The sequence below is a fragment of the Typopeltis vanoorti genome, chromosome 14 (genome assembly GCF_054136105.1).
Source record: "Typopeltis vanoorti isolate ZY-2024b chromosome 14, IOZ_Tvanoo_1.0, whole genome shotgun sequence".
Lineage (NCBI taxonomy): Eukaryota > Metazoa > Arthropoda > Arachnida > Uropygi > Thelyphonidae > Typopeltis > Typopeltis vanoorti.
Genome location: NC_143562.1, coordinates 51849115 through 51870167, shown reverse-complemented (window position 1 = coordinate 51870167; position 21053 = coordinate 51849115). Strand labels below are relative to the sequence as shown.

General features: G+C 34.8%; 1 protein-coding gene across 1 annotated transcript in view; it reads left to right on the top strand.

Moving 5' to 3' along the window:
* Positions 1-21053, top strand: part of LOC150099472 (chymotrypsinogen A-like) — a 39859-nt gene that overhangs the window by 18165 nt on the left and 641 nt on the right. The window contains exons 3-8 of the mRNA XM_090404368.1: positions 51-192; positions 1282-1392; positions 9644-9857; positions 10112-10223; positions 12435-12600; positions 18486-18625. Of these exons, the coding sequence (XP_090260494.1) occupies positions 51-192; positions 1282-1392; positions 9644-9857; positions 10112-10223; positions 12435-12600; positions 18486-18625 (885 nt within the window). The remainder of the gene's footprint in view (positions 1-50; positions 193-1281; positions 1393-9643; positions 9858-10111; positions 10224-12434; positions 12601-18485; positions 18626-21053) is intronic.

Sequence of the window (21053 nt, the reverse complement as noted above, 5' to 3'; positions counted from 1 at the left end):
TAAAATAAGATATGGAAGAAAGACTAATGATAAATTAATTCCCTTTACAGAAAATGAAACTCACATTTCTATTCATGGATATTGAAGAAATGACCAGATGTGAAGCGGATTGGTTAGTCATCATAGCAGAAGGAGAAGTAAATAAAAAATTTTGTGGTAACATGATCCCAAGACCATTAATAATTACCGGTGGTGAGATACAATTTCGATTTTTCGCAGACCTGTTGTTTAACAGACGTGGTTTTCATATTCGAGTGGAACTAACAACAGAAGTTAAGTAAAATATTTATGATTTTTCTAGTTAAGTTTTTTTTCTATGCAAATCAAAATATATATTTATTATTTATATGTCTGGGCAGGGTAAAAATTCAGTTAATTATGATGAACACACACTACTCAGTATTAGAATGGCAAAAATATCATTTATAAGTGACTAGTAATTATGATAACATTAACTGTTAATGATATTTTTCTTTTCATATATTTTTAATGCAATAAAAATCCGCTAGGTGTTCAAATGGTCTGATGGTGAATATGCCGTAGTCTTTAATATATAAAAACTGTGGGGAAAGACGGATATCCTCAGAAAGCTGGTAGTAAAGTTCTTTGAAACACACACACACACACACCAATGCGACGTCATAAGAAAAAAAAACTTGCCAGCAAAATGTATATGGCCAGTTTAATCAGATCATTTTAATCACGTGATGAGTTATTCGATCTCGTAGGGAGGTAGAGAGCTTTCTCACCACGAAAGCTTGGTTTTTAATTCCTCAGAATAGGCAAACCAACTTCATAAACACAAAATTCTACAGGAATAAAATATTTATCCTTAGAAGGCTTGCAGCAGAGGAAAGGCAAGCCGACTATACCAAATTTCCCAAATCCCCTGATCAGGGGCGCAACTTGTCTTGGACGGATGAGACATAGATGGATACAGTGTATTTATCAAAATATGTCAGGGGTTTTCATTTGAAGATGAGTTAGCTAGTTTTAATTTTAAAGATTAAACCTAAAGAAACATAGTAATATCAAGTTCCCTCCATGTCTTTATTTTTAACTTAGATTGATTTTCTTTTGTGGAATGTGGAGATTTGAAATTCAAATATTACACTTTTAATAATTGTATAACAGCGATCTTTGTACAATACTTTTTTGTCACATATCTTCCGTTTCTTTCTTTGCTGTTATCAATAAGAAATGTCTTAAGCAAATTTTAATACCGACATTGATATTGCATGTCATTTTATTAATCAATTAATACATTACTCCATATCATAGATTTGTGCAAGTCCGACGAATTGGAGTGTGACAATAGAAACTGTGTTCCTGTAACTTCCACTTGTGATGGTATTGATCAATGTGGAGATGGAAGTGATGAAGCTGGATGTGGTGAGTAAAAACTTGCTTCATCTCCCCCTGTTTTCTTTGAAATAAACGAAGTATGTGAAATCAGTATAGCATTCATTTCTTACTGGCACATCTACCCGACAGCTTTAGAACAATAGCTGGCAACACTTTTTTTTAATTCAATAATTCTTCTCATGGATAAAAATGTATTGGCTTTCTTTCATTCCTCTATTCATGCATAGTAAAATATCCTTTACATTCTTAACTATGACTTCGTGATTCACCTGAAATTCCGTAACATCTCTTGATGACTCATGCTTTCGTATATAGAAATGTGATGCAGCTTTAAAATTTGCTAGATTAGTGAGGTTAGAATGGGACACGGGAAAACAATTGTGGGTTAATTTAGAGAAGGGATACGAATGGGGACGAACTTGATAAATAAATTTATACACAATGAAAATTAATTAACGCCTAATCATCTTGGTATTATTAAATTGATTATTAGTGTATTCAAATGGATACAACTGTGAGTATATAAATAATGAAATAATAGCAAGAACTTATCTCAGCAAGGTTATAGTGCCAATGAAGATATCATAAAGTGCTGACCAGGTCTTTTAATTATATTTAAAGTACTAAACTTTGAAATTTAATATACATTTTTTAAATAACTGGATGGAACACTTCATACTTTTAATAACTTCATAATTAGCTTAAACCGTAACGTTTAAGCTAACGTGTTTTTCAACAGTAATGAAAGAAAGCAAAACGCATTCTTTCTTGGATAGGCTTTTCAGTCACCGAACACAACTGATTAGGTTACGAAGTATACAGGAAAAATTTTACTTCTTATGATCATCCTTCCCAGAAATGAGGTGTCTTATAAACCTTTAAATACAGAGCTGGACCATCTATGATCGATGTTTGTAAAGAATAGCTACAACCTGAAAAATAGTATCAACATTAAAAAAAAATATTGGCAAACATTACAATAAGCATAAACTATAAAGGTGCAGTCACTATACTTTAAACAAAATTTAAAAAAAGATAAAATAGCTAGCATATTAAAACAGTATGACCTCAAAATTACTTTCTCACCTATGAAAAAAATTTAAACAATGCTTGTGTCACTCCAATAACCTCAATTCGCCTCTCACGAGGCCAGGTGTTTAAAAAATATTCTGCGCATGGGCATATGTTACGTCGTAGACAAACGGAACATTCAGAGAAGTTTACATGAAAGAACGTATCAGATTGAGAAGAAAGGAATACAAATCAGGCCTGACTAAGCGAAATAATCAGTTAATTTGGGATCTAACAAAATGCTGCATAATGAATTTAATAGTTATATATGCAACGTTAAAGAAGCCTCTGAAATGACACGATGTCAAACGCAATAAGCATCAAGTTGTTATTATCCTGAACTAACTGTGGTAGACATGCATAAAAGATACTTAATATACACAGCATTATGCTTGGACAGATGCGAAACAGCACAAATTAATAAAGCCTTTGTATGCAGTAGCAACAGATATAGGCTATTAGCTTAATAACAATTATTTTAATAAAGTTTATGTCTTAAAAATAATTATTCTACTCTATGTAACAGTTTTTTTTATTTTTTAAACAGACATTTAATTTTATTCCGGATATTTACAAAACTTGAAATATTCACGCAAATCAATAAAAACTACAGTTTCTTTACAACTCAGGAAGGCATAGAAAAAGACCTCATTTGACCGGTTTAGCGATGGAAAGAAAATATTTAATTTCAATTTTTGTTAAAATCGGGCAACAATAACCGCTTTTCGCTTTCCAGGAAGAACAAAAGTCATTTTACATTGCGCTAGCTGACTCAATAACTGCGCTGTGTGCCCTCTTTTTCTTTTTCTTTTTTTTTTTTTTTTGCATGATTGTCCTTATAACTTGTCGGTGGTTGTGAAATATTCATCAAAACTTCAAGAGCATAATTCAGTCAGTGCCATTTTATTTTATTGAATTGTGTTATTCATACAATACCTGTCATAACTTTCCCTTAAATTCATTCACAAATGAAGCATTCACAACCACCTCTGACAACGCATTCCACCCATTTACAGCCTTTCAAGCAAAAAATATAGTCCAGACACCCTTGTTAATCACACTCTTACACAATATTTAGGGATGACCCCTTCTTCTCTCCCTTCCTGCACTTGTCTTAAGAGAGTTATCCGTATCAATCCTATAAAACCTTTTTAATAATTTATATGACTATCATATCTCCTCGCCTACGTCTATCAACTAGTTTGCTGCATTGTCCGAAAATTACTGCTTTTCGCTTTCAACGAAAACCAAAAGATGTTTCACAATTGGGTTCGCTAACTGAATAACTACAATGCGCGACCTTTTTTTTAAGCTGGTCTTTGTAATTTATCGGTTTAAATACTTCATAAAGTATAATTTTATCAGCGCCTTTTTATTTTCTTTCACAAATTTTGTTTTGTTTTCTTTATTTTTTTATTCTTATTATTTTTGTCTTATTTCGTTTTGTTTGTTTTATAGTAGTCAACATTTCTTCTCGAGGTCCTAAAATGTTTCTCTAGAACCAGTTCTGCCAGTCCTATTAAAAGCAATTAAATAAACTCTCATATATATATATATATACACACATATACATACCCGTGGGTGGTCTGAAAAGTTCTCGGCCTAAGAACGAAAAAACAAATTTATAATTTCAAATTTATTTTTATTTTTCAACATAATCTCTCTCGAGACTAATACATTTATTCCAGCGATGTTCTAGCACCAATATCCCGTCCCTGTAGTAGTTCTCAGTAAGATCTGCAACATACCCCCTCTACAGCTGCAATCATCTCTTGATTCGAAGAAAAACGCTGACCAGCGAGGAACAGTTTTAGTTTTAGGAAGGCAGGAAGTCAGAGGGAGCCAAATCTGGGTAATTGGATGGATGTTCCAACAATTCATAATGCAGATCCCCTAATTTTCCCATTGCCAAAACATCTTTGTGGGCAGGTGCATTGTCCTGATGACAGATGAATTTTTTCTTCTGCAAACCGGGTCTTTTCTCAAGAAGTTTTTCGTCTAGACTGGTTAAAAGATCGGTATATTTTCCCCCGGTTATTGTTTCACCCTTTTCAAGATAATTAATAAACAAAATGATCCGAAAACACAGATGCCATGACCTTTCCTGTTGATGACTTTGCATTTTTTGACGCTGAACAAAACAACCGGATATTATCCACTGTTTTGATTGCTGTTTGGATTATGGTGTGTAATGGTGAATCCAAGTCTCATCCATAGTAATACATCCACGTACAAAATCAGTTTTATTCTTGTTAAAGCGCTCCAAGCACCGCTCAGAGATTTTCATGCGAGTGCGTATTTGTGCAAATGCAACACCCATCTTGCGCAAAGCTTTTTCAATTGCAATTCTTCATGCAAAATAAATCCTACAAGTTCTTTTGAAATGCCTGTAGTCTCATCAATTTCACTTACTTTGCATCGCCGGTCGTTTAATAACATATCGATTTCTGATGTTGTTACACTTTTTGGATTCCTTCACCTGGATCATCTTCAAGGCTGTTACGGCCACATTTAAACTCGGCAGCCCATTTCGTAATTGTCAAAAACGAAGGAGAAGAGTGCTCACAAACTTTTTTGAATTTATTTTGGCGTTAAACCTTCTTTTACAAAGAATTTTATAACCGAACGATACTCAATTTTGTTCATTTCGAGGGAGATACAGACAGCTTTTACAGACAAGCTTATACAGACAACATTTGCTTCAGACAGCTGTATAAAACAAACTACTTGAGAGAATGACTTGCAATTTCATATGGATGCTTATGACAGATGTACCAACTAAGAAAAAAAAATCTTGCCGATAGAGTTGCAATCTATGGTCGAGGGCGAGAACTTTTCAGACCATCCACGTACAGGGTGTTCGGGATAAATTTGACAGTTTCGTAAGGAAAAAGAAAATCTTCTTTGTATCTATTAAATTTAATGAATTGACAAAAAAAACATTACAGGCAGAGTTAATTACAATACTATCAACAAGATTTACTCAAAATAACCACCATTAGCATCGATCACAGCTTCAATTCTGCTTCGGAACCTCGAACAAGCTGATGCTACAGTCTCCCTGGGAAGGGCCGCAAAAACTGTTTTAATTTTATCCATTAACTGGGCTTTTGTATTACTGGAAGTGCGATTGGTGTCTTTTTCAACTGCGCCCCATACAAAATAATCCATGGGGTTAAGGTCTGGGGAGTTTGGAGGCCAAACATTTGGACTGGTGAAGTCGTAGAAATTTTCAGACAACCATTTTTGACTTTTCCCAGAGGTGTGGCAAGGGGCCGAATCCTGCTGCCATACATACGGCCTACCATTGGCTACCCTTGTTATCCAGGGCTTGACTACAGTTAGCAACTCCACGAACAAAGCCCGAATTCCAATGCCAGGGTTCTTCAACACCTGTTCCTGCAGATTTGCGAGGAATTCTGCTGTACGAACGCAATCAGATCGTCTGCTAGGGATCTTTCTTCTTGCTACATCCTCGTAGTCACCATTGCAAGTCTCTAGTTCATGCCTGATTGTTTTTACTGTATTCAGGGAGCATTGGGCAGCAGTCGTAATATCCTTATTTTGATGGCGGGCACGAATCATCATGATACAAGTTATTCTCTTCCATGATTCAGGTGGGTTCCAGCTATCCATCCTTTCTGACATCTTGTATATGAATGAAGAAGGGTCCAAACTTTTAAATGAAGAGAAGTGTGTGTTAATACATGTAACTTACGGAAAAATATAATTAATTATAAATATGTCAAATTTATCCCGAACACCCTGTATATATATATACAGTATATACAGAGTAACTGACTCGGTTTAATGATATGTTTATAATTATTAACTGACTTAAACACTGAGAGGAAAATATAAGATATTTAATAAGGTTTCACTACTAGTTTCATCGGAAATGCCGACATCGTCAGGTGAATAGAATACCATGGAGAAAACAACATTTTAAAAATATATTGTACTTTACACAAACACAAAATTTAGAACAAGTAGCAGTTGTGTTTGAAATTGAGTCCGAGTGATAGTTCTAGTTTGAATCACTCTGCGTGTGAATGATATCACGAGTACGCGAAAACTCGATGACAGCTCTATGTGAATCGGGTAGGCAGTAACTGAGATTGCTGTTTAGATGGGTAGGGTAGAGAACTATTTCTTTGGATTCCAAAGTCTTTCTAATTCATTAGAGCATTTATGGATGGTTGAAGTAAAGTTCCAGTTTATTTGATGTTGTCGTCCTTCAACATTGGTATCGGCAGAGAATAAAACGTGGCTGGATAGGGCACTAGCACGGGTTCTGTTGTACGAAATGTCAAGTTGGTGTTTGTTCTTCTAGGCTGTGAGAGGTGGACTTTTCTGTCTGGCCATAATATGGTTTCCCACAACTGCAAACGATTTTCTATACTCCAAGGAACTGAAGACGGTTGTGTTTTACTTTAGGTTGAAAACTAAAGTAAAACACACGTAAATCACTAAAAAAACACGTACTAACCACAGTAATGACTATTTAATTCTTGAATATTTCATCCCAAGTATCTTGGGACATCAATGCTCCTGTAAATTGTCTTACTTTGTTCAGATAGGTAGGTCTATTCAGAAAAGCATCTCGCAACATCAAGACCACATTCGTCTTTTCAAACCGCAGAAATCTGGTCTCTCCCAACACGGAGTTGAAAATCCAAACCACAGGATCCATTGGGAGAAGTCAAAACTTTTACACAGATCTGTACATAAACATGAACGTTTATATAAAGAAAGTGCTGAAGCCCTATTGCATAGACCAAGTTTAAACCGCAACGACGGTCTTCCTATTCGTAAAGTATTGGAAATTGTCAAAAATTGTGTAAAATAATCTTTATATATATATTTTCCCCCAGTTATATTTAATGTACTTCTATAACACGTTACTGCACGCACATTGAGATTCCATTGTAATCATGCGCCCTAACTGTATGCATTTCTAGTATTGTTTGAACTACTGTACTCGTCATGTCTCAAGATACGTGAGATCAAATATTTACGAAAAATTAAATAGTCATTACTGTGGTTAGTACGTGTGTTTTTAGTGATGAATTCACCACAGGTTTCGTTATGTAAAAAGTGTGAAAATAATTTCTAATTTTTGAGGGGGATAGTGGAGACGAAACATCTAAGTATCTATCGGTATGTGTTGGCTTTCTAAAGATAAAAATCTTGAGACCATCCGTTGTTCTAGTAAGGTTTATATCTAGAAAAGCCAAAACACCTTTAACTTCTGGTTTGGATGTGAAGTTTATATTTTGATGAAAATGGTTTAAATGATCCAGAAAGGTGTGTAAGTTTTCTGGGCGGTGCTCGCAAATTAGGGAAAATGTCGTCCCAGTTTTTCAGTGTCGCTGAGGAAACGGCTTTTTCCTCAAAATCTTCCAGAAAAACTTGCTTAGCACCGGAGACAACTGACTACCCATTGCCAAACACTATTCTGTTTGCAGATCTTGTCTTCAAATAAGAAGTAGCCTGAATCCACACAATGCAAAAGTAAGGGGAAAATATTTTTAGATAACTTGCTTTTTAAAACACCGAGGATTTCCTGGGTTGGAACGTTGGTGAATAGTGAGACTATATCGAAGCTGACCATTCTATCTGCTTCGTTAAGTTGGATGCTCTTGATATTTAAGACAAAATAAGCCGAGTTCGTGATGTATGAAAAGGATTTTCCTGTGAGATGTTTCAAGGAGGAAGCGAGATATTTCCAGAGATTGTATGCAGGGGAGTCAATGCCTTCTGCTATTGGTATGAGAGGAGCAGCATTTGCTTTGTGGATCTTCGGAAGGCCATATAATCGGGGAATAAGTGGATGAAGAGAGCGGAGCGATAAGCGGATATTCCTAGATAATTCTGAGGTGGATTTGAGAAGATTATTTGTCCGGTTATGTAGTAATGCACATATCTTGAGGCGATAATTGGTTCTATTCAGGATGAAAGTGGTGTTCGCTTTGTCAGCTGGCAAAATGATGATATATTTATTATTCCGCAATTGATGAATAACTTTTCTCTTCAAACGAGAGACGTTGTCAGTGGGAGGTCTACTGTTGTGATTGCAAAAGTAACTTCTAGCCTAAGTAGGTCTGCGTCCTGTGTTGGTAGATTAGAGGTAACGTTTTCTATTTTCGTAAGAAAAGGTTCTTTAGGAATACTTTTGAAGGGACGAAATTAAGCCCATTGAAGAGAACATTTATTTCTGCGGTTGTAAGAATATGTGAAGATTTATTAACGACAACATTGTTAAGACAGTGTGAAGCAATATTAGAGGATAAACGGTCTTGCGTACGTTGGAGGAAATCAAATTTCCTAATCAGTTTATATTTATTGATGTTTTGGGTTCTGGCTGAAAAAAGCGCACTAATAGATTTAGTCTCATTCCAAGATACATTGTCTAGCGAAGACTCTAGGTTGTTTTCTGACGTACCTTTTTTCGAGAACAAAGAAGCTAAACTATGTTTGGTATCCATAATCCTTTCTGCTGAAAGTTCTAGTTGCCTTGCGATAAATAATATGAGCTCGTTTTGAATGGATGGACTCTTTAAATTGTAAGAACATAGGAATGATTGAATGGAACTTATATCTTTCTAAGAACACAAGTCTGTTTATGAAAAGTTCAATATTTTTAAAGATCTTCCGGCACTCCTTTATGAGATGGTATTTTCATGGTGTTTAAGTCAGTTAATAATTATAAGCGTATATATATATATTTTTTTTTTTTTTTTTCAGAATTCATTTTTACTCGGTTCGAATATTATGAAAAAGCATTAATGACTGATACCGAGAGAAAAAAGATGACATGGCACATTTGAAAAGATACTAATAGTTTGCTAGTTTCGTTGAATAAATCAACATCTTCAGGTATCATTAAAGCTTTTTCATAATATCCAACCGATTAAAAATGAATTCTGAAAATATCTGCTTTCCTAATGACGAGGAATGAAATTCACTGGTCAAATAATATCAGAAGAATCTCAGAACGATTGGATTACAGATTTAAGTCTCTGTAATTCTTTATATATTTCTTTGATTGTGATACCTGAAGATGTTGATCTATTCAAGGAAACTAGTAAACTAGTAGTATCTTTTCAAATGTGCCATGTCATCTTTTTTTCTCTCGGTATCAGTCATTAAAGCTTTTTCATATGTATATATCATTTCAATGATATGAACTTTTGTTCCCCTGCAGGAGGCCCTTTACCTCAAATAGAGTGTGGCATTCCAGATATAGAACCGGATGTCGCTGGCTCCGATCGCATTGTTGGTGGTGAAGAAGCAGTTTATGGTAGTTTGCCTTGGCAAGCTGATCTTCAGGAGAAATCAATTGAACCCAATGGACATTTCTGTGGGGGGACATTAATCAATGCTCGGTGGGTCCTTACAGCTGGTCACTGTGTCGTAGGGTAAGTATAATGAACTTATATTAATTTTTAAGTGCCGTTGTTATTTTCTCCCTTCACATTCGGGTAAGGGTTATTTAATGATTTATCAACTCTAATTGCGTATTAGGAGACAAACGAATGTCTTAACAAATAATGAAAAAGAAAACGGTTTTGTGTTGAAATATAATAGAACTTTTAGCGCATGCGTGATGCGTTGTATATTTTTCTCTTGGCATATAAAAGAAAGGAGCAAAATGCACTTTTGTTTTTTCCAGATTTAATACCAAGGATTGGAGAGTACATTTTGGAAAGCACCACAAATTTTTGAAGGACCAACACGAACAAATTCGGCTGGTTGTGAAGAGCATCATGTATATCGGAAATGACGTATGCTTTTTTTTGTTATTCATTATTCTAAAAAAATGAAATCATCGAATGGTATGGTTTAAACTATAGTATTCTTAACTCTTCTGAAAACGCACGATTTGCAAGGGAACGAGGAACTGATGTTTTCATAATACCAAAACAGCGACTACTATGTTAGTTCGAGTTGACAACTATGAGCGATGAAAGTGTACATTCAATGCCCACTTGCACAAGTTATCAACTCTCAAAAAAACAGTGAAAAATCTTCTTTACTCAAAAAACATTTTGAGATCTTTTCTGCAATCTGACAACTGCATACAAGCGAGTTTATGATATAATTAGATACTAATTATATCATAAACTCTGTTTTATCCAGTTGATCTCAGAAAGAGATCGACTGGATAATGGAAGTCGAACATGTACGGCCAACTCAATTCGAACTCGTGTGGAATTTATCTTTGAAGTAGTGCATAAGCTACTCTCCAACAAGCAAAGGTTGTTAACTCACTAGCTTCATTATCACTTCTTTCAATGTCTTTTGTTCAATTTTGCCGACATTTATACTGTTTTATTTTAAAAAAACTGTAATTCTGTAAACATTTAAGAGGAGTATTTTTTAAAGTGAGAATTTTTTAAATACCTCGTCATCCCAGAGAGAGAGAGAGAGAGAGAGAGAGAGCAGACTGCTTTAGTCCTGACCATTTTTAAGGGTGGGGTTGGTTAAGAAATCGGAGTGCAGTCAATGTTCACCTTTTGTCATCACAGCAATTGAGTATGGTCCTCTTACGCGGTAAAAAACAAAACAAAACAAAAAAAGCGTTGTTTCCATCAAGTACTACGTAGCAGCGTAATTGGCCAAGTGGTAAGTATCATCTCTCCAGCCAAGAGGCTGCGGGTTCGAATCACGCCATAGATAGGGATATTTGCGATTCTTCCTTTGACTCTTGGGAAGTGCCAGAGGTAACACTTCCCCCTCTGTTTAAGTTGTAAGGAAGCAGGTTCAGTGTGGAAAGGGAACCTGCGTCTTTAATACTTTTTCTAGAAGAAAGCTTCGCTCCCAAAATCCTATGAGCTATAGGAGTGAACTCACTACATGTGAATAACTATCCATATAATCGTCTCAGTATGTTCTAGGGTCAAGTTTTTCGGAATTCTGTGAATAAAAAATACGTGTTTCCAGGGGAAAACTCTCTTAACTATGACAAACGTCGACTTCCTCATTAATCAGCAGAAAAAGACCGACGAAACTTTTTTCTAGTTAGTAGAATCGAATCCATAAGACTATATTGTTGTTGTAATAAGTTTAGTTTAATCCTTTATCCAAGTCTGAGCACACAAAGTTTGCCCCTGAAAGTCAGGATTGGGTAAGGTAGTACAACACCGGGTAATTCGTTGCAATGGAGGAGAAAGCTCTCATCAGTCCTATCTCAGTTTCTCCCATAATACAAAGCAAATTTCCTTGCGGATATGTGTAATGCTATGCATTAAGGGAAGGGCCACTACCATACTGGTTTTGACCTTTATTGAGGTCTCGTCAGTGGGAGCCAGGCCAAGTAGTGGAGACACCAAATCTCACAAAGTGAGAGTTTATTTTTCACTTGGTACTAACCAAGTGAAGAATAAACTCTCAACATCTTTCTCTGAATCCAGAATGATTTAATAATAAGGTTGTACACCCTTTGGCAACTTCTATAGGTTGGGATGACCTCTCATTGCTTCTACATTGGTGTCTCCACTACTGGGCCTGGCTCCCACAGACGAGAGCTCAATAAAGGTCGAAACCGGTACGGTAGTGACCCTTGCCTTAATGCATAGTATTACATATATCCGCAAGGAGATGTGCTTTGCATTATGGGAGATATTGAGATAGGAGTGATGAGAACTTGCTCCACCTTTGCAACGAGTTTTCCGGTGTTGTACTACCTTACCCCAGACCTGAAAATACTTTCAGGCGCAAACTTTGTTTGCTCTCACTTGGATAAAGGATTAAACTAAACTTATTATAGTCTAACCAAGTGAAAAATAAATTCTCAATATATTGTTGTTGGTTTAGCTTGTGGAGGTATCTGCACCCATCTGTTAAAAGAAAAGATAAAACTAAGTTTGTTATCTAAATTAGTAAACAATAAAATAAATTCAGAATACAGCTACAGGTAGCAAGGAAACAGACTCATTTTATAAATTTACAATCCATTTTAACGAACTTTATAATGAACATATTGCTTTTTTCAGTATGATCCTAGGTACGGCTTTGATACATCCAATGATTTTGCACTGATGAAACTGAACGCACCTGTAAGATTTACAAGTCACGTGAAGCCTGCTTGCCTTCCAGCTAATGGAACTGTTTTATCTGAGGGGACTAAGTGTTTATTATCTGGTTGGGGAAGCACAAAAGGTAAATAGACTTATCAATCTAACAAGACCCTTCCGTTAAATAAAACCATTGTTCTGGAAAGTGGGCTGATAGAATGTAATACCCAACTAAACTAAGAGTTTCATTCCATCTATCCGTGGTATGCATTTTACCATGAGTGTTATTTAAAATAGGATTTTCAGTTGTTCTAAAAGAACTGTCTATAAAAAGTTTCGTTCTTCTATATTGCTCTTATTACTATTTTGCTTATCATGTTTCTTAACTAATGTGAATTAATTAAACTTTATCAAGCAACTTTAGCAGATAGGCAGTTAAACTGGTTAGATGACAATGTAAGGCACGTTTGATTCTGAGACTTACACCTCTCTTTAAGCATTGTAGAAAAACGTTTTTTATTAATTACAGAGTACCATGGAGTCCAAAGACAATGAAGAACCTTCATCGGGACTTTTCAGTTGAAGATGACCGGTCTGATACGGAAGTGTCAGGGTTGTTTCTCATATGAGAGTCTCACCTTTTTTTTTTGTTTCACAACTAAGTAAATCTGCTAGTAGAACACACGCTATTTACAGACAAAGAATACATAAAGGAGCTAGCCACCTTATCCTGGAGTTATGGTTAGGACATCTGATGATAACTTGGAGGTCGTGGACAGTTAAATGTCTGTTTATTATGGGTTTCGAGACTCATCGCGAAAGGCCACTTTATTAAGGTACTTTTACTTTATTTTGCGTGTGTGTGTTCTCAAGCTAATTTGTTGATTTTTGCAGGGAATAAAAATCTGAGTTACAGGAGAGAAACCAGCCAATTGGTCTTCAATTCAATTGAATTTAAAACACAGGAAAAATAGCTAAATAAAACTCCTCACAACAATCGAAAGATATTTTACATTCTATTGGCTTGTGGTTCTTCTAAATTGGTTAAGAAAAAACGAAGTTAGAAGTTATCATTTTGTATTCCAGTATAAGTGTAATAGTTGCTGAATGTTCCTTACAGTCTGTGAAATCTTAAAATGGAGTTTTTTTTCTTTTCTTATTTTTTTTTTTCATGTAAACCTATAACTGGAATTGTTTGTGAATTGTGAGATTTTCGAAAGAAATCTCATCAAAAATCTCACGAGGTCTCATTAAGGCTAAACATCGGAGGCTTTTTCATGGTTTTATTTTCTTAAGAAATAAGTTTAACATTACCAATACTTTTAGCTGCTAATTTTGCTTTTCCCATTTTCTAGCAGCATGACGTAAATACCACCCCAAACAGTGTAACATTATTGGATTTTACAGCGATTATACTTTTGGCATTTGGATTAGGTTTATATCTCTTTCATAACATTGCTTTCATAATTTTCACGAACTAGTAAAGAAGTTTAAAATGCTTTTAATACTGCTTAAGAGTACAAAAAATACAAAAAAAAATATCCTTTCACGTAAGTCTTAGAAAATTCCTATGCTAATTTAATGGGCGATTTTTTTATCATTTTATTTTTGCTATATAATTCAGGCATGCTCTAATTCTAGAATTTCCATTGTAGTAATTGCACATACTTGTGATGAGAGACATAGTTGAGAGTTTATCTTTAGAAGAAGGGCAATGGGTGGATAATTTGTTAATAGGTGTATAAGTGGCTGTTAGATCATATTTCTTTAGAATTCTCGATATTGGTTCTGAAATCCTGGAAATGTAAGGAAATAATGGAGAAGTCTCTTTTCGGAGAAGTCATTTACTTTTATGTCATGTTTGATGGTCGAAAGTTCTTTCTGTAATTGTTCAACTTCTCATTTATTACAATGGCTTCTCCGAAAAGAGTACACAACATCTTTTCGATTTTTACAATCCAACACAAAACAGCAAAGATTCCATACGTCGAGTTCCAATTCCTTACATTTCCAGGATTTTAGAACCAATTTCGAGAATTCTAAAGAAATATGATCTAACAGCCACTTATACACCTATTAACAAATTATCCACCCATTTTCCTTCTTCTAAACATAAACGCTCAACCTTGTCTCTACCTGGTGTGTATCAAATTCCTTGTCACTGTAATCTTTCCTACTTTGGACAAACTGGACGTTCTATAGAAAAAAGAATTCAAGAGCATCATTCATCCATTCAACACAACAAACCCGAGAAATCTGGATTAGCTCAGCACGGAATAGAAACAAGTCACAACATCCTTTGGTCCAAGGCTCGACTCCTACACAGATGTCGCTATAAATTTGGACGTTTATTTAAAGAAAGTGTAGAGGCCTTACTTCAAAATCCTAAGTTGAATCGTAATGACTGTATATCTGTATCAAAAATTTGGGAAAGTTTAATCAGGATGACACATTCATTTTTTATTTATTTTTTTTAAAATTTTCTATATTAGTCTAATGTTAGTTAAGATTATTACATGAATTTTTGAATTAATATCTTTAATTTAATCATGACTTTGATAAAAACATGTGTACGCTTTTAATACTTAGCGATATGACAGCATGCGACTCGTTCTATTTGTGAATGATTAATTGTTCGTATTCCACCTTGTTTTTTAAAACTATTCCTATGTAGCAACTGAAGATGGTCTGCAATATTCAGACTGAAATATTTGGCAAATTAAATAATATTCTTCTGTAAACGTGTATATATTTTATAAACAAGTAAAATATTTTGAAAAGACTGTTAAAATATCCGATAAGGCACAACTTGCATCATATAAGGTAGCTGAAATAATTGCTATAAAATTAAAACCACATACTACAGCAGAGTCTCTTATTTTTCCAGCATGTTGTGAAATAGTAAACATTAATTTGGTGTCGAAGCAAAAAAGGAAATAATAAAAATTCCTCATTCGGACGATACAATAAAAACTAAAGTTAAAGATATGTCAGACGATATTGAGAAAACAGTTACCAATAAACTTTCCAAACAACATTTTGCTTTACAAATTGACGTGTCCACTGACATTAGAGGTAAAGTTCATATATTAAGATTCGTTCGTTTCATTAATGAAAAAAACGACATAGTGATTTCGATTTCTATGCTGTTGAGAAGTTATAGAACATACAACAGAAGAAGATGTTTTTGACTCTATTACGTCATATTTAGAACATTTTAAAATTTCATGGGAGCTGTGTGTAGGAATTTGTACTGATGGTACTCCGCCAACGGTACTCTATTAAAAGATTTGTTACCCTTGCAAAGAAAATGAACCCAAATATTATATCTACGCACTGTTTTTTGCACAGAGAATCCCTAGTTTCAAAACCATTACCGGCAATATTAAAACCTGTTCTAGACCAAGTTGTAAATATGGTAAATTACATCAAGTGAAGACCTTTAAAAACACGCTTTTTTAAAAACTTTGCATGTCTCTGGAAGCCAATTACGAATCTTTGCTTTTGCACACTGAAGTAAGATGGTTATCCAGGGATAAAGTGCTATTCCGAATTTTAGAACTTAAGAATGAATTATTGGCTTTTTTTTTTCAAAATGAAGGTACAGATGCTTTTGTAAAGTGTCTTCAAAATGATATTCGGTGTGCTAAAATTGCATATTTAGCCGATATTTTTAATTACTTAAATGGCGTTAATACAAGTATCCAAGGGAAAAATGAAAATATTTTGACATCCACTGAAAAATTGTCAGCTTTTCAGAAAAAAGTATCTCTGGAAAAACCGCACATCAAAAACAAATAACAGTCGATATGTTTCCTTCGCCCAATAATAAAATTGTCGAGGGAATTATTTCCGTTATAACAGAACATTTGACAATATTGGAAGAAAAGATTTCAAGTTACTTTCCTTCCTTAAACACACACCATCATGATTGGATACGAAATCCATTTGGCACAGTTAATACATCGAGTTGTGAATTTTAGTTAGAAGAAGAAGAACAATTAGTTACTTTGTCAACGGATCGTATTCTGAAAATGAAATTCTCTGAAATAAATCTTGAGGAATTTTGGATTTTTGTCCAAGCCGAATACCGAACTCTGTCCACAAGACCACTGAAAATTTTGTTACAATTTTTAACATCATATTTGTGTGAGCTTGGTTTCTCAATATTAACCAATATAAAAAATAAAAAGCGTGAAAGACTTACTAATATAGACTTACTATATCACGTATTAGACCTGATATTAAATCTGCAAAAGGCGACAAGCTCAAGTATCACATTAAAATAAGTTCAATTTTTATAAAAGGCAAGTCGATGCATATTTTTATTGTTAGTTTTCTGACCCTAATGCAGTGATTTTCAACATTTTTAATAACACGGCACAACTAAACTAATTATTAAAATTCTGCGGCACACTAAAAATATATTCTTTTAATTTTTTTGATGATCTGCAAAAACATAGGAATAATTTTGCATGATTTACACACACAAGAAGATGGAAGACCAGACACTAATAAATAAATGAGCAAATTACGATATTATTTCTTTCAATTAATTTGTTTTCATAAATCTCGCGGCACACCGGTTGAAAATCGCTGCCCTAATGCTTTTGGTGTTCCTCGAATTTTTCTTGTAATCAAAAGTGTTCCGTGACTTCCAAAAGGTTAAGAACCACTGATATACAGGTATAAGTATTATTCCTGGGAAATTCCCATGTTGACTTAGTTGTCTGTTTGTTTACTTGGGAAATGGATTAAAACCAGGTTTAAAATAGCTTGGTATCTTTAACGTATATTATACTCAAGGTAAAAAATCTTCTACATATATACGTATATACGCATATGTAGAAGTATACGTATATGTATATACATATATACTCGTATATATATATATATATATATTATGTTTAAGGGGGCTTCTTTGGGGATGGGTTTTATGGAAACAGGGGCAGGGGAGAGCGTTAACGGGGTGCGAACCGTTTCGATCGTGCTATCGTCATCGAACATTTCGGGATAAGTGTAGGGCTATGTAATGTTGGCTTGGTGTATCTGCTTTAGGGTAGCTTGTGTTATCACTTATTGGTCGGGGTCGTGACTTAATTTTTATGTGTTGTGGAGCTTCCAACAGTCGGAAATTAGGTGTCGGTGGACGTTGATTGAGTTTTCGCCACATTTTATGGCAATTGTTTCCGATATTCTAAGCACTGTTTCGTTGTCTAGACTAGAAAAACAAGACAACGAAACAATACATAGAATATCGGAAACAATTGCCATAAAATGAGACGAAAACTCAATCAACGCCCACCGACTCCTAAACGAAAACAGGCAAAAATAGCTGTAAAAATAATAATCAATTATATACTTTAAATTTATTGCATAAACATTAGACGAGAGCCTGTATAGCTCAGTACAAGTGGCGTTTGTACTCCATTTTTTTGACCGCACGACAAAAGACTTGGATTCGAATCTAGACTAGCGGAAGATTTTGTAAGCCTTTTTTCGACCGGTTCCTCAGTTTGTCGATCTCTAGTACGGACAAGCGGGTGTTTTCTCCCGAAAAACTCTGATTTTTCTCCCCGTAAACTAAGAAAATCGGCTGTCGAACCCACACTATTTTCAGACCTTAAAAATATCGTGTTAGGGTTAGGGACCACGAAATGGCGGCACTTGCTAGCCTCCATCTTCTCTGCGTACCGATTAATTAGTGATAGCCTTGGGGGAACTATTTCTGATCGGCTACCTGAGGAGATTGAACTGACCACTCAGTCTCCAAAAGTTAGACAGAGCTAAAAACGGCCTCGTCTACCCCATATACTGGAACCAAAAGGCCTTGTCTTATTGTTTTTGATTTTTGAAAACAATAGATGTACTTAGACGTTTAGAGAATGATACATAGCACACTGCAAATGACACTTATTTTATTGCTCTTATGTTTGCTTTAATATTATAAATCCATTATTTTAATGTAAATAATATCTATAACAACCACATGGATTTTTAGTAATTTCAATAAATTGTCTTATAACTAAGGATCAGGATCTAGCGATGTGTTAAAGCAACTCATAACGAAAATACACCCAGGAAATCATTGCAATGATAGCAAGGCTATACGTTTTAAGGAAGAAACAATGCTTTGTGTCGCAAATTTGGATGCTTATGGAGTGTGCAGTGTAAGTATACTTAATTCTAAACAATTACATTTTCCTGGATATGTTCCATATTTCATTTATTTTTTCTCAAATGTTATTTAATGCCCCATGAAAGATACAAGTAAATGAATTAAACAAGTAATGATGTCACTGCCACGCTTTTTCATGGAAGAAAGGAACACTTGCTAAAAGAAAAGTATACTTATCCTTAGGCGGGTCTGTTACTAGAGGCAGATCTTTAAGGTGCTTCGAATGAGAGCACTAGAATTTGATTTACACCATTGCTTGGGCTAATCCAAAAAGTGTAATTAACTGGAGCGGTATTGATATTTAAGAAATCAAATAAGATAAATAAAAATTTGATGAGTTTATATTTAAAACAATGTAGCTTGTAAAGACTAGTTGCTACTTCCCTTACTTCAAGGTGGGAAAAGAATAATATATACTGCTAATTTATTGGCAAATAAATAACTCTGTTAACGCCTTGTTTTTCTTCTCCAGAGGTACCAGGCAAGGCTATTTTTAGCACTAACTGAAACAAAGATCAATGACTCGTCAATCTGTACCAAGGCCTCATGGATTGTTGACCCAAGACTATCAATGATCCAAAGTAATCCAGGAACGAGAGTACAATAGAAAACTACTATCATCTTATGGTGTGATCCCTAACACCATATATTATTTTCTGAAATAGCGTGAATTCTTAGGTTGATTTCCTTGTACTGAATTGAACCCCGAATATTCAGTAGAAAAACTACTTTCCCATTCCAAAAGATCGATTACCTTGCTAAATCTAGTATTCTTAGTTTTTATATACTTAGTTTCTTATTCCTTATTAATCAATGTCTTTTAAATAGTTATCCAGTGAATATATACTGGAAAAGAAGCATCGTGTTTTAGTTGCTTCGGTAGTAATTCCAAAACAGTTCTTATAATTTCCAACCCAACGTAACTCAGCAGAATTGCAATTTCATTCTATGATGAATGTTTACATTTTCTTATCCTCTTGCTTGCTAAATAATTAATACTTGTTTAATAATTATTGATTAATAATAAATAAGTTCTACATTTCTTTTTATCTTAAATTCCATTCAATGTTTGAAAAGAATTTAATTTACGTAAATAAAAAAAAAATAAAAATTCTCTAATGACTTTTCTTTTCAAAAGGGGATAAACAGAAGTCATTTATCCCTAACGAACATTTTAAAGACAAATGGGCAGCCAATCATTATCATTCACGCCTTTACAGACAGTAAACTGAAACTATCAATATGTATCAATGAATCAGGACTTTTCTGTAGAGAGAGAGAGAGCGAGAGAGAGAGAGAGAGAGAGAGAGAGAGAGAGAGAGAGAGAGAGAGAGAGAGAGAGAGAGATTGTAGATCTACTTGTAGCATGTGCTAGCTGTCTAATAAAGAAATTTAGCGTCCCTAATTGTATTGAATTAAAAACAGATGTCAGGTTTATTCTTTGAATTTTGCTAAAGATGTTCTTACATGATATATTTGAAACTCCTCCCCTATTTTCTCACGTTAGGCATAATATGTCATTTATGAACAAACCTTAAGGGGGAGGAGGTGAAAATTTCACTATTCTGACAATATGTATTAGAAAAGCATAAGGTTAAGAAAGAATCACCTATTAGATTAACGGGAGAATATCTATGTGATAACTAAATTTCAAAAATTTAATTGTCAGAAAATTTCAAATGGTTTGTTCTTGTTTGTAGGATGCTGTTGCATTTTTTCTCAAGAAACACTGGACTTCTCAAATTAACAAAATAGGAATAGTTATATTGAACTTGTCCTATACCTATGAACTTGTGTCCGCGTGGCAGGACTAACGCGAGTTGTAAGTGAGTGGCAACTGACTCGAGAGCGTCAGAACTCAATCACTGCGCTCTGGGCGTCAGCCAAACTGTAGCTTAAATTTTTGTTTATGTGCGATGGGTCCAGAACTATCTCTTTTGATTCTACGATACGTCTCTCAAGTTCGTCACCGTATTTATAGATATTGGTAGTAAGATTCCAGTCTACCTGGTGTTGAAGCTCTTCTAGATTAGAGTTAGAGGAGAAAAGAACATGACTGGAGAGCGCGTTTGCACTGGTTCTTTTGTAAGAGATGTCACGCTGGTGTTCCTTAAGACGTAGTGAAATAAACTTATCAGTCTGTCCATAATAAGGTTTACCGCAGTTGCAGACGACTTTATAAACTCCTGGAAACTGAAGCTGGTTGTGCTTTGGTTTGGGGCGACTCAGAAAAGAACGAAGCTTTGGTAGAGTGGTGAAGAAGGTTTTAATGTTGAATTTGTTCATTATTTTGGCCTGTTTTGGGGATAGAGAGCTTATGAACGGCAATTGGATGTGGGTAATAGGATTGGAGTTATCTTCCTGTTGAGGTTGGATACGTGGATGTAGATGTTTAGTGATGCTTCGAGAAGAATCGCCGT